General features: G+C 44.1%; 2 protein-coding genes across 7 annotated transcripts; both read right to left on the bottom strand.

Annotated features, from left to right (window-relative positions):
• Positions 1-328: 328 nt before the first annotated feature.
• On the bottom strand, positions 329-10379 carry LOC130172609 (zinc finger protein 184-like). Of its 5 annotated transcripts, none has more exons than XM_056381435.1 (10): positions 8649-8825; positions 8468-8547; positions 6636-6739; positions 5501-6201; positions 4652-4969; positions 4214-4310; positions 3459-3745; positions 3204-3299; positions 1617-1794; positions 329-1357 (listed from the first exon to the last, which is right to left on the bottom strand). In XM_056381435.1, exons 3-10 carry the CDS (start codon positions 6697-6699, stop codon positions 753-755), a joined length of 2346 nt encoding a protein of 781 aa, XP_056237410.1. In that variant the 5' UTR covers positions 6700-6739; positions 8468-8547; positions 8649-8825; the 3' UTR covers positions 329-752. The 5 variants fall into 5 exon arrangements, with proteins under 5 accessions (XP_056237410.1, XP_056237409.1, XP_056237411.1 ...); XM_056381434.1 differs by having other exon boundaries at positions 8468-8559; XM_056381436.1 differs by lacking the exons at positions 8468-8547; positions 8649-8825 and adding an exon at positions 8832-10379.
• Positions 10380-10521: 142 nt separating this feature from the next.
• Positions 10522-12371, bottom strand: mrps12 (mitochondrial ribosomal protein S12). 2 transcript variants are annotated; one of them, XM_056381438.1, is made up of 3 exons: positions 12195-12371; positions 11272-11327; positions 10522-10983 (listed from the first exon to the last, which is right to left on the bottom strand). In XM_056381438.1, the coding sequence occupies exons 2-3, from the start codon at positions 11324-11326 to the stop codon at positions 10601-10603; spliced, it is 438 nt and encodes a 145-aa protein (XP_056237413.1). In that variant the 5' UTR covers position 11327; positions 12195-12371; the 3' UTR covers positions 10522-10600. The 2 variants fall into 2 exon arrangements, with proteins under 2 accessions (XP_056237413.1, XP_056237414.1); XM_056381439.1 differs by having other exon boundaries at positions 12165-12371.
• Between the last annotated feature and the right edge of the window lie 677 nt (positions 12372-13048).

A 13048-nucleotide genomic window follows, 5' to 3' on the forward strand; every position in this document is an offset into this window, starting at 1 on the left:
CTTTATTGAGTTTCAGTGATTCCTAATAAAAAAACTGTCAGTAACTCAGACATGTTCAGTCCCTTTGGTTCCTACAGGGTTAGTGATAGAAACACTCACACACTCAGTAGCAGCAGAACGGCCTCGTGGGTAAACGCAAACCGTCTTTGGGTTGACTGATCAACCTTACAAAGTGTCCTTGAGCAAGGCACTGAACCCCTGCAGGCTGCGGGGGGGGGGCGTGGCTCTGTGGCTGACCTCTGACCTTCATATCGTCAACAAACACCAACATCTGTTTATAAGTGACATTTCTTCCAGATCCATTTCTGAAATATGTGGGACGAGAAAATGATATATTATATATATTTATTATTACATTATCATTATATATTATCATATATTGAATGTTGCGTCAGGGGACCAGAGAAGACGCAGCTTCATGATCTACCTGCTGCTTTTAAATCAGAGAATATTGAAGAAGTCTGCTAGCTCTGTCCAAAACACACAAACACACCTGCCAACACGTCTAAAGCGACAAACAAACTGTTCACACTTCTGCTGGCAGAGCCAGGCTCCCTGTTTCTCCCTGTGTCCAGTCTTTATGCTAAGCTAGGATAACCACATCCTGCCTCCAGGTTTGAACTTGACTCTTGACATTGAACTAAAATGTTGAACTATCCCTTTAAAGCCTTTAAAGTCGTTCAGTTTCTCTCGGAACTGACGTGATGAACTGACTGAACTCGGCTCTGTGGGTCAGTGTCTGTCCGGTGGTTTCAGTCTGACAACGGTCCGTCTCGTGGCGGTGACATCAGCGGTAGCGGCGAGTTCTGAGACTCGTGTTTCTTCATGTGGTTGCGGAAGATCCTGGCGCCGCTCAAGTTCTTCTTGCAGATGTTGCAGAAGTACGGCCGGGCCTCTGAGTGCACATCCACGTGGTAGGTGAGCTCGAGGGCGCGGCTGAAGCTCTTGCTGCAGACCGGACACTGGTATCGGACTCCCGAGTGTGTCAGCTGGTGGCTCTTGAGTGAGCTCTGCTGTTTGAAGGTCTTCTGGCAGACGGAGCACTGGTACGGCCGGGCGTCGGTGTGCAGCCGCTGGTGTCGGCGCAGGGCGCTGGAGAAGGTGAAGCTCTTGCCGCAGTCGTTGCAGGTGTAGGGCTTCTCTCCAGTGTGGATTCTCTGGTGCTCCGTCATGTGGACCTGCTGGGTGAAGCTCTTCCTGCAGGTGGGGCACTGGAACGGACGCTCGCCGGAGTGGATCCTCAGGTGTTTCTGCAGAGCTGACGCTTTGAAACAGTCTCGACCGCACACGGGACAGCAGTGTTTGCTTTTACCGTCGCCGCCACCGTCTACCTGCACCTCTGAGCGGCCATCGGCTTCTGACAGAGGAGAGAGAGAGAGTTATTCCTCAGCTCAACCTGAAGGATTGAGGACAATATATAACGTATATATATATAAAAATGAACCAACACAAAAAGTAGGTGGAGTCAGGTAAGGGCAGGAAGAAGCGACGTCAGTGAGAAAGTGAAGTGAAATAATGTGAGTTAATAAAGGAATAAAGTAAGATGAATGAATAAGTGCAGCAGGTCGTAGAAGTTAATAAAGTAAATGAAATGAATGTGATGTTCTGTGATGTACCGATGACCACTGGTTTCCAGTCTTCTTCCTCTCCATCAGAGTTTATCAAACCACTGACGTCTCCTTCCCCACTGTCGTCCTCCTTCACCAGCAAACTGTTGTGGTCGCCATAGTTACCAAGTAGAGGTATGGATTTGGGGATGCAGGACTGCACGGTGGTGAAAATGTCTTCCGAGTCCTGGAGGATCATTAGACAGTTTAATAGAAGAATAAAACTCCTTCATGTCTCAGCAGATGTCTTTGAGCAGCTGCCTGACATTTCCCAGAGCTTTCAACCACGTCTAATGGTCTAAATGATTTTAGCATTTTTAAACCAGACGCTCAAAGACGTTAAAAACTGAACTTCAGAAGTCTTGAACTTGAAAGTTCTAAGTTTAATATGATAAAAGAATCAAACACACATGAAGCCTCTCCCCAGCTAAAGTCCAATTTTCAAGGTTGTAAACCCAAATTTAAGGATTATAGATCTATACTGTCAATGCACAATATTTTAACCCCTCAGTTATACAGCTGTTGTCAAGCCAGGTTTTATATGTAGAACTGAAATGTGCCTCAAAGGACCGAAAGATCTGAGCAGCATTCAGCACCCTCTGTCCTGAGACCCTCAACCCTGTGAGGAGGACGGGTGTTCCTGTTAATATCTCTGTGAGAACACAGAGTAGAAATCTGCTTCAGATGTTGTTAGACTCTGTCGACTCTCCACTTTCCGTTTCATACTCTTGTGAGATGGTACGTGAGTCAGAGCCGGAGCTGGAAGGCGTCGAAGCAGGTCTCTAAAAGCTGGTTAAAGCAGAGTGGCGGACGACGCTTCCACTCAGTGATATTACAAAATCTCATGTTAAGCTTCTATTAAACATGTATTTCACTCATACACTGCTCTATTGTTGATGAAGCTCAGACTCTGGTCAACACATTTCACTTCATCACCATCAAGGAAGTTTGTTTTGGAGAATTTCAGTTTTTCAGCATCTGGTCAAAGAGGGTGAAAAAGGGGCGTCATTACAGAAGCAGCTGAGACAGATGTGAACACTGGGATATAAACAACTGGGCGTCATGTGATATCAACCTTTGGAAAGTCCATTAAAGAGATACTGGAGAACCGGAGGAAATACCCTCAGAGAGTAAATCATATGAGGAAAAACTCCTCAAACATTTAACAGATAAAATGGAAGAAACCTGAGGGAGAGCAACAGAGGAGGAATCCCACACACATGGAAACAATTTTTAAAATAGTAAACATCTAAATCTTGACCTGAACGCAGCACGAGCATACTCTGCACTCCACTTCCTGTTTAAAAGACACAAACTAGGGGCGTCGTGTAGCGTAGTGGTTTAAGCAGGCGCCCCATGTGTAGAGGCTACAGTCCTCGCTGCAGTCGGCCCCGGTTCGAATCCTGCATCGGACGGCCTTTCACTGCATGTCATTCCCCCTCTCTCTGCCTCCCCGTTTCCTGTCACTCTCCACTGTGCTATCCATTAAAGGCATAAAAGCCCAAAAAATATACTTTAAAAAAAAAAAAAAAAAAGACACAAACTAACCAGCTTCACTTGAAGGCAGCAGCTGGTGCTCGCAGCTTTAGTTCTTACCTGCTCGTCCAGACTTTCCTCCTCCTCCTCCTTCATCATCAGCCCTCCCTTCTCCTCTCTCTCCTCCTCCACAGTCTGCATGTTGAGCCAGAACTCCTGAAACACATCACATCCTCTCTTCACATGCTTCAGCAGACGAACAGAGAACTCACATCTGTTGTAGAGCACTGAGGGAATCCTGATTTATTTCTATCGAAAAGAAACAAATCAGTTTATTCCGCTGTGTGACTTGATGTCTCAGGACCATGGTCTCACCTTGTCGGCGGGGTCTGCGATGAGTCCGTCCCTGATGTGGATCCTCATGTGTTTGCGGAGCAGGCAGGGCCTCAGGAAGCTCTTGGGGCAGATGCTGCAGGGGTGGGGCTTGTCGGCCATGTGGATCTTCTCGTGCGCCCTCAGGTTGGTGGTGGTGGTGAAGGACTTCCCGCACACCGAGCAGCGGTGCAGCTTCTCCGTGGCGTGGATCTTGAAGTGCTCTCTGAGTCTGGACGGCCTCGAGTAGCTCTTCCCGCAGACGGAGCAGATGTGGAGATTCTTGCTGTCTGATGGAGAGAATGAAAGAGAAGAAGAGAGGAATGAAACCCAGGATGAGCAGGACTAATCATGATGGATGTTAGAGCTGATTTCAGCTCAGATGTTTGATTTCCTCTTTAAAGCTCCTCGAGTCTAAAGGTCTCTGTCCATGTGTAGTGTGATTATAGCTCAGGTCTAGGTTCTATATTAATACTGTGAAAGTATCAAAGCCTCAGTCCACAGAGAAATGCACACAGCCTGTATTCAGAAACTGAGCCTTAAAAAAGGAGAAAGTGATTGTAAATCCTCTCTGGTCTCTGGTTTATCAGGTTTTAAATGTGCTGTGACTGAGAGAGTGAAGTGACCACCGTTATAAATCCCTCCAGTCGAGATGCTCTGTGATGTCAATGTGATTCTGACGGTTTCAGTCTTTTGACGTGTGTGTTTCTGTGCGACACAGAAAGTTCCTGACTCACTGCATGTTCAGAGTTTCTTACCAGGCAGTGAACGCACCACGTCCTCTCCGTGCTCGACCTTCAGCTCGTTCAGACCGTCAGTACCTGCTGACATCCCGTCCAGGCTGCTGTCACTGAGCTGTAAGAAAGCAGCAGTGAGCCTCGTTCCTCTGCACATATTAAACCTGGGATTCATATTCAACTCATTCATACCCATTAAATAAAGAAGCAGCTTCATTTGATTTCTCTGGTTTTCTTTTTCTCCAGCCGAGTCATCACCTGCTGCTGTTGTAAACCTCAGCAGGAAACCGTGACTGGAAACGGGCGGGAAGCAACAATCTAAAGTTCTTCAGTTTAACATAAAACATAAAAAAGCTGGAACCAGCGAATTCTCTGAATAGTTGCAGATTCATTTTCTGTTGATCGACTAATTGCTTAATTGACTAATTGTTTCAGTTCTATGATCAGATGATCACTCACCTGGTGGTCGCCTCCTGACGGCGTTGAGCTGTGGTCCGGGGGCGTGGCGGGGGCGTGGCCCTCCCTGCAGTGGATCTGCTGGTGCTTCCTGAACACTCGCTGCAGGGAGAAGCGCTTCTTGCAGACGTGGCACTGGTACGGTCGCTCTCCGGTGTGACACCTCATGTGCTCCTTGAGCCGCGACGCTCTGGTATAACCCCGGCCGCAGATGTCGCAGACGAACTGCAGCCCCCCCTGGTGGAGCTGCTTGTGCTGCTGCAGCTTCTCGGCGGTGGAGAACTCTTTGCGGCACACGGGGCAGCGAGTAGGATTTTCCTCCTGAAGACGATGTGTGATCATTAGGTGGAGACGGGTTATTACAGTTTCAAATACTACAGTCACATGCTACAGAAGCTCTGAGGTGTTTTCTTTAGTAAACATCGACTTCATTAGCACGTATGTTTTAGAACTGAGCGTCGTTAACTAATTAACTAACAGATTCATTTCTTCTAATCTCTGAGGTCACAGAGAAACCACACGGCCATTAGACTGACTGTTCAACTGGAAGCAGAGGAACCCCCCACCCCCCCGTACGTCACGTCAGTGGCTCCTGTTTAGAGCATCTGTGTGTAACTTGTGTGGATTTGAGATCATCTCCTTTTCACTCTTCCCTGACGCCAGAGCAAGCAACATGAAAACCTCACACCTGTTCTCCACCCAACACCTCCGCTCAACCACCAACACAACACTTCAGCAGATTGGAAAACAATTATTCTACGTGCTGTGTAGAAAAACAGTTCCCACCCCCCAGAGCCACAGTGTAACGAAGACACCTTGGGCTCAGGTCAAGGTGAGAGACACGTCACTCACGCTGCTCGCAGCGTCTTCAGCCGCGGTCACTCGTTTCTCCTCGGCGTGTTTCTGCAGGTGTTTCCTCAGCAGGCCCGGCCGGTTGAAGCTCTTGCTGCACAGCGAGCAGGGGTGGAGCTTCTGTCCCGTGTGGAGCCTCACGTGATCCCTGAGGGCCGACGGCGTGGAGAAGACCTTCTCACAGAAGGAGCAGCAGTGCACGTTCTCCACTCTGTGGGTCTTCTGGTGGTCGCTGAGGCCCGACCTGGAGGCGAAGCGTTTGGGGCACAGCGGGCAGGAGAACGGCCTCTCTCCGGTGTGCGTCCGCTCGTGCTGTACGAGATGCCGCCGCTCGGCGAATCCTCGCCCGCACACCGAGCACTGGTGGGGCTTCTCGGCGGCGTGCTGGATGCGGTGCCTCCGCAGGCAGCCCAGCTGGGCGTAGCTGACCCCGCAGTCCGGACAGGAGTACGGCTTCTCACCGGTGTGAATCCGCTGATGCACCGTCACGTTTATCTTCTTTGTGAAGCGCTTCCCACATATGTTGCAGCTGTGAGGTTTTTCGCCTGTGTGCGTGGCCAGGTGGTCCGCCAGACGAGATGGGCGGGAAAACTCCCTGCTGCATACTGAGCAGCGGTGACGGCGTTTTGACTGACGGCTGCTTTGTTTTCCTGCAGATTCCTCTGGTGCAGGCGGCGCCTCGGTGTCGGGACTCGTCTCTCCTGCAGGAAGTGACACTGACATTAACATCTCAAACGATCATCAATATAAAGCCACTGGACAGATTCACATTTGTTATTCCTCCGCGCTAACTGTCGCCGGCGGCCATATTGTTGTCAGGTTCCGACATCGTGTCCGTTCTGGTGGACACGATGTCTCAGATACACCTTGATGGAAACCTTCATCAGGACTCAAGGATGAACTGATTAGAGTTTGGGGGTCAAAGGTCAAAGTCAGTGTGACCTCAGAAAACACTTCTTACACGTCACAGCAATTATTATCAAACAGTTGATATTTAATATTTAATATGACTCTGTATAAACAGCAATGCAACCTTTTTGTATTTATAGTGCTTTAACACAAAAAAGTAGCTTCAGCCCTTGTAAAATCTTAACATGACATTTATTGATAAAAAGTGTAAGAGTTGACCTCTGACCTTGAGCAGGAAGCTGCTGACAGTCCTCTCCTCTTTCTTCTGCTTCCACTGTCACTCCATTCATCTCCTCATGCTCTGCTCCTGACGGTGGACTCCTCACGGCTCTGGAAGAGAAACCATTAGAAACCAGAATTAATTAGCATGAGTCAAATACGTCCAAACCTGGGAAAAGCATTTCTTTATGGCGCTGGCTCTGGCTTTGATGTTTTCCAGTCAGAACTTCCAGTATCCCCCAGCTCAGAAACTGCTCGTCAAGATCCTGAATTACAGTCACTTAAACTCAAACAGCAGCAAAGTTTCACTCTTGGTGTTTCTGGATCTCAGAGCTGCTTTTGACAGTCGACCAGTCATCTTCTCAATGCTACTCAGACAAAAGAAAACAACCAAATATATATGAATGATATCAACAGGGGACGACTATGGTGTCCCATAAAGCCATAAATAAAGTTTCCTTCAGTTGAACAAAATATAACTATTGTTTTTGGAGCCAAAGGTTAAAAGATGATGCTCAGCTTCAGGTGCTAATGTTTAAGACACACACACACAAACCAGGTCAGAAATCTTACTTTAGGATTTAGAAAAAACATGGATTCATCCTCAGTAGGCTCAACTGCTGTCTTCACACACACTCAGCTGCCGCTGATTCAGAGTCAGGAAGAGACCACATCAGTTCTCAGATTTCACACTGGCTTTGTGTGTTGAAGGACTGACTTTAAAACACATCTGTTGGTTAACAAAGCACTCAATGGTTTATATCTCCTGCTCCGTTCTGAGCCATAGAGCTCTCAGGTAGACTGGGACAGGTCAGCTGTTCAGGTCTCCGAAGAAACTCCCAGAAAACTTCAGATCTGCCATAACGCAGTTCATTTAAATCAAAGCTTGAGACTTTTCCTTTTGCCATTGTTTTAATCATCGTTCTTGCTCCGTCACTGTCATTTTTATTCTGTCTTATGATTTTTTCTCATATTTAATCTTTTATATTTTTTTCTCATTTGAACCTTATTAAAATGTGTATTTTTATAATTCTATACTGCCCTGTGTTTCTTTTCTTAACGCTCTTCATGTCTGGTGGAAAGCACTTTAACATTACCTTGTTGTTGAAAGGTGCTGCACATGTAAAGTTTCATTTTTTTTTATAGAAACTTTATTTTTATTTCATCAAAAATATTATATGCAATAGGATTTCACTTCATTTAAACTAAGGAGCCTGAACCAAAGCAGGACAAACAGACCCAGAACAAAAGGCCTCAAGTAAACACACAGGAAATATTTACTACATACAGTTTACATTTAACAGCAGCTTTAAGATGTTTAAATTCCGCTCTGTGTGACTGTAATTGAGCTTTGACTGTTAATCACTATGTTCTCACAGCTGTTTAAAAATGCAGCGATTAGTCCACTAACATTTTTATTTTTAAAAGAGAAAATACCAAACTTTAGTTTTTTAAATTCTTAACCGTTAACGATATCTTTCAGGTTTCAGTCTGTTGATTAAACAAAACATGATATTTGAAGTGTTGGAAATTATGACTGACATGTTTCACTATTTTCTGCACAAAACCACAAATCGATTAATCGAGATTATTTCAGTAGACTAATGGATAATGAAAATAATCATTAGATGCAGCTCTAGCTGTGTGTTAGCTCTTCTGCCCCTTGCTGCATTATACTTTAATGAACCCGTTAGTATCACATGGTGTTAAATTAATGTACTTTAGCTGGGATGACTGTGTGGTTTGTGAATGGATCCTTCCAGTCAGAGAAGCTAACGGTTAGCAGTTAACCCTGAGCTAAAGCATCAACATTCCCCGAAACACTTAATAAACACGTACCGTTACCGACGGTTGTTTTCTGTAGAGGGGAAGCAAACCAAGACTCCGAAAACGTCCCAAGAACTTTCCGGCTCCTAAACCTGAAAACCCCCCTGAACCAGATGACAGTTTTGACTTTGGTTTACCATAATGACTAACGGCTAATGTTTGCTAGCTCCGCTGCAGGCGTCAGTGTCCTTACCGCGGTCCCGAACAGCTGCCCCGGCGTAAACACCACCTCTGTCGTTCACTACTAATTACGTGTCGAATCAGGCCGCTGTTACAAATATTAACCCACGGGAATAAAAGCAGAACTTCTGAACGGCCTGTCGGGTGAACTCACGTTGATGTCAGGCGCAGTTAAATGAGCGAAAACACAACTTACTCCGATAAAGTGCCGGTACAATCCCACTGAAATCAAACCATAGAATCAAAGATGGCGGACATGTTTTCCTCGCTCAGTGCTGCCACCGACGGTTAGAAGATTTACTGCAACAACACTGAATCAGCTACTGAGCAGGATTCAGGTGAGCAAAGTGGGTTTTTTTTCAGTACTGGTCTAAGAGCGGGGGAACATTTTTCTTGGATTTTGTTTTGAGTATTTTATTTATTTTAAAATAGAACAAATTCATAAAACTGGTTGTTTTAGTTTTAAAGATGTGATTTTTCCCTTGATGGAGCAACAGCAGCTCATGTTGACACTCTTTCTGCTAAAAATTAGTCATACAGGCAAATGTATATTTTGTGTTGCACCATAAGACTTGAAGTGTAACTGACAGGTTAACAGGTTAAAAACTGTCATGTCTCATTCATGCTTAAATTAAAGAACTGCTGTTGTAAGAATTTAAGATTCAAATCAATGATTATAATCAGATGTTACAGGGTGATATTAGGATTTACATAAGTCTTGTATTTACTTTAGTTTCCTACTTTACATTTGTGAATATTCTGGAAAAGTTCTGATGCAAACTTCAAAAGGGAAATCTAAATTACTTTTGTGAAGCACCAGATTTGGCAATTTGTCTCCTTTTACTTATATTTTGACATTTTCTCCCACCACAAAAATATATCAGTGTTATTGTAACTAACATGAATCAAAGCTGTGTTCCATATTTACTCCACGCATCTCTCTAACATACATACCAGGTAGTAGCAACCTCCCTGGTTTGATTTCCAGCTGATATGCCACTAAAAAAAGTCATGTTGGGAGGAGAATCACTTCATGTTTAAGATCTTTGCAGTTTTGAGCTCTCTCAGACGTTTGTGTCTTTTTTTTCACCAAATAAGGAATTTTCAAGGTTTAAAGGGCAAGTTCACCCAAACTAAATAATTTTACTCTACATCTGTCCATGTAAATAGTTTTGGTTTTATTATTCCAGGTTTTGAGATACTGATATCTGTCTTGACATTCTGCCTCCAACCTCATAATATGGAGGTGACTGGAATTTAGTTCATGTCATTGAGCAGCGACTACAAACAGTGTCTGTTACTCTGATTAATCTGCTGAACACACTGCAGACTGGTAAAAAAACACGTGCATTAATAACATAACACTATATCAAGTACATTTGGCTTTGGCTGACAGGAGGAGTCTATATATTTGGTTTTTCATCCATTTCCATGCGATATGATAAGTCCCGTATGAATCTCTGTCACCCAACACCAGAGAATGGGAGCAAACCCCCGCAACAGGTTTCACCATCTGACGAACATGGAGCCACAATCATGTCAGAATTTGTATATATTTATATTTTTCCACATTTTTATTGTAAATACTTTCTTATTGTTAAATTTCAGATATCTGACCTGCACTACTTGCTTGTTTTATCTTTGTTTATGTTTCTTTTTTTTATTTTTTATTTCGTTTATTGATATGAACCAAAACACCAAAGCAAATTCCTGGTTTGTTGAAAACCCACTTGGCAATAAACCAGATTCTGATTCTGATGTTACACGGTCGTATGTGGCTGTGATCTGTGTGTCCACATATTTTTGGCCATGCAGTGTATCTGACGTCTTCACCTTCCTCTTGTAAAAGCCTGACCTCCCCGTTGAGACAGTCACCCAGATGATGGTGTATTTGAAGAGCACACATATTTATTAACCAGCTGTGACACTGAAACATTTGCATCACACCAGCGTCCGTCTCTCACTCTAATGTTTCTTCTTCACCACGTGAGCACAGTCATATTTGCCTCTGACCACGGTGAGTTTGACTCCGGGCAGGTCCTGCGTCCTCCCGCCCTGCACCAGCACCACGTTGTGCTCCTGCAGGTTGTGTCCCTCCCCGGGGATGAACACCACCGCCTCCTTCCCGTTAGACAGCCGCACCCGAGCGCACTTTCTGTTCGCAGAGTTGGGCTTCTTGGGCTTTCGGATCATGGTCTTCAGGATCACCGCTTTCAGCTGGGGGCGGCTGAACGTTGCACCAACAGATTTAGGAGACGGTTTGGGCTTCCCCTGCCGGTGCATCTGGTTGAGGGTGGCCATGGTCCTGGAGAGGAGGGGGCCTGTCCAGGCAGAGGCATGCTGGGAGGCTGCAGAGAGGGAAAGTCATTTACTCGTTTAAAATTTAAAGAAAAGAGGTTTTCATGTAAAAGGGTTACAAAATAAAAATATGCATCTCTATTAGATTCATTGTTTGGCACCATAGATTGTGAGATAGTCAGCACAACTTTATTTATGGGAAACAGACAATTATTTAACGTTATTCAGTCAGTCGCTGTTCTCTGGTCTCTTCCTGTTTGTCCATTTACTGCTGCTGCTGTTTGCTGTTAGTAATTCTGCACCTGACTCTCTGACAGTGAACAGGTGTGTAAACTTACCTTGATACAGTGACGTCAGCACTGGCCTCAGGCTCCATAATGAAGACATTATCATCCTGAAACAGCCCAGAGGAGAGAACATGAGAACAGATCAATTACAAACCCACAAAGACCATCGCAGTTATATTCCCACTGACAGCTGAGTGTAACATAGAGCAGCGGTTCCCAACCTGTGGGCCGGATGTCATTAGAAGTATTAGAAGTCCGGTTCAGTTTATACAACAACGGTTCCCAGACGAGTTCATTCCAGTAAACCAGACTAATCCCCAACAGGATTCCCAGTAGTATCAGTCATTAATATTAAAATCTTTATGGGGATTATTTGCTTCTATAAACCTCAGTCTTACAGCTGCCAAGTCATAAAAAGAAGCTTAACTCATAAACTAAACGATAAAAATGTTGAATAATACAATGTACTGTACGATAACAGGCCAGTAATGTGTTCCAGGTGATGATATATGTTGTAAATTACAGTGCAGGATGTGTTTGGGACTTTGCATAGAATACATCCACCCTCACAGGTGGAGGTAGATCTTAACACATGAACTAACAACAGGTCTTAGTACAAAGTGCATCCTCTGTAGTCAGGGAACTGACTGGTGTCCCTGCGAGTGGGGGCAGACTTGTAACACACTTTAACACATGGTGTAATTATGATACTACAACATCTAGAACCTGTTCTATCAGAGATCTGGGGACACAAGATGTGAAGAGTGTTTTCCAAATCACAACCAAAGAACATAAGCAAAGTAACTGCAGAATAATTTAGACCAAAGTGTTGAACATGAAGTTAAAAGAACACATTCACTCAGTCTACGTGCTAATGCTAACTTGTGCTTGTACTTCCATACAACCTGGCTAGTGGCTAACGTGAGCTAACTACCAGGACGCACCAGAGGTTACGTGTGATTTTATCCACAGACCTGCTCAGAGTCCCGGACCGACACCGGCAGAGTCTCCGAGGATATTCGGAAAAAAACAGAACTTAAATCCCCGAACCTGAAGCTGTTTTATCGCATTTTAATCAAAAACCAACCGGAGACTCAACATCTCAACGTGAACGACGTTAACCCCTGTCACCCGGATGTTATTCCAGCAACGTAAAAGTGCTTCCGGATTTCCTCCCACCAAAATAAGAGACGGGCATTTATTTGAAGTAAATCTAGCACATTTTAAAGCAGATTTTGAATCAAACACTTTTTAAATTGTTTGACCTGCCAGATATTTACAGAAACATAAATTATATAAACATTAAAACCTCATTTGATGAATTTAAAAATCAGCAATTTTACAACAATCTAATTAAAAGACGTATCAACAGTGGAAATGTAATAAAACAAAGTGAAACTAAAAAAGTAGTCTCCCTTCCCACACGTCTCTTATATTATTGTAATTTATTTTTATCTTTATTCATATCTTACAGCAATTCAAATATTTTCATTATTTGACTTTCACTATACGTTGGACCTACGGAGACTCGCAGGTGTCATAGAGAAATAAAATAATCTGTGCACATAAATTCATTATTTGTGCCCTCAAATTATTAAACTGCTCACAAAATAGTACTAATGTATAAACACAGGAAATGTTGACATTCGATGTTTGAGGCTACGTTCATGCTCACAAACTGATAAAGAGCATGAATAATGTGAATCACAAATTAGTGTGATTTGACATTGACTTTTATTTTGAGTGAACAATTTATTTATTGGTGCATGCAAATTTATTTGAAAAATCTTTTGTATTTCCAAAACATCCTTTTTTGAAGGACTTTATT

This window comes from Seriola aureovittata, chromosome 7, assembly GCF_021018895.1.
Source record: "Seriola aureovittata isolate HTS-2021-v1 ecotype China chromosome 7, ASM2101889v1, whole genome shotgun sequence".
NCBI classification, from domain to species: Eukaryota; Metazoa; Chordata; class Actinopteri; order Carangiformes; family Carangidae; genus Seriola; species Seriola aureovittata.

Coding starts and splice junctions, on each gene's coding strand:
- LOC130172609 (XM_056381436.1), bottom strand. CDS start 6,699: ATGAATGGAGTGACAGTGGAAGCAGAAGAAAGAGGAGAGGACTGTCAG. Junction 6,202..6,635: donor TCAGCAGCTTCCTGCTCAAG/GTCAGAGGTCAA, acceptor CACTTCCTGCAG/GAGAGACGAGTCCCGACACC. Junction 4,311..4,651: donor CGTCAGGAGGCGACCACCAG/GTGAGTGATCAT, acceptor GCTTTCTTACAG/CTCAGTGACAGCAGCCTGGA.
- mrps12 (XM_056381438.1), bottom strand. CDS start 11,326: ATGATAATGTCTTCATTATGGAGCCTGAGGCCAGTGCTGACGTCACTG. Junction 10,984..11,271: donor GCTGACGTCACTGTATCAAG/GTAAGTTTACAC, acceptor CCCTCTCTGCAG/CCTCCCAGCATGCCTCTGCC.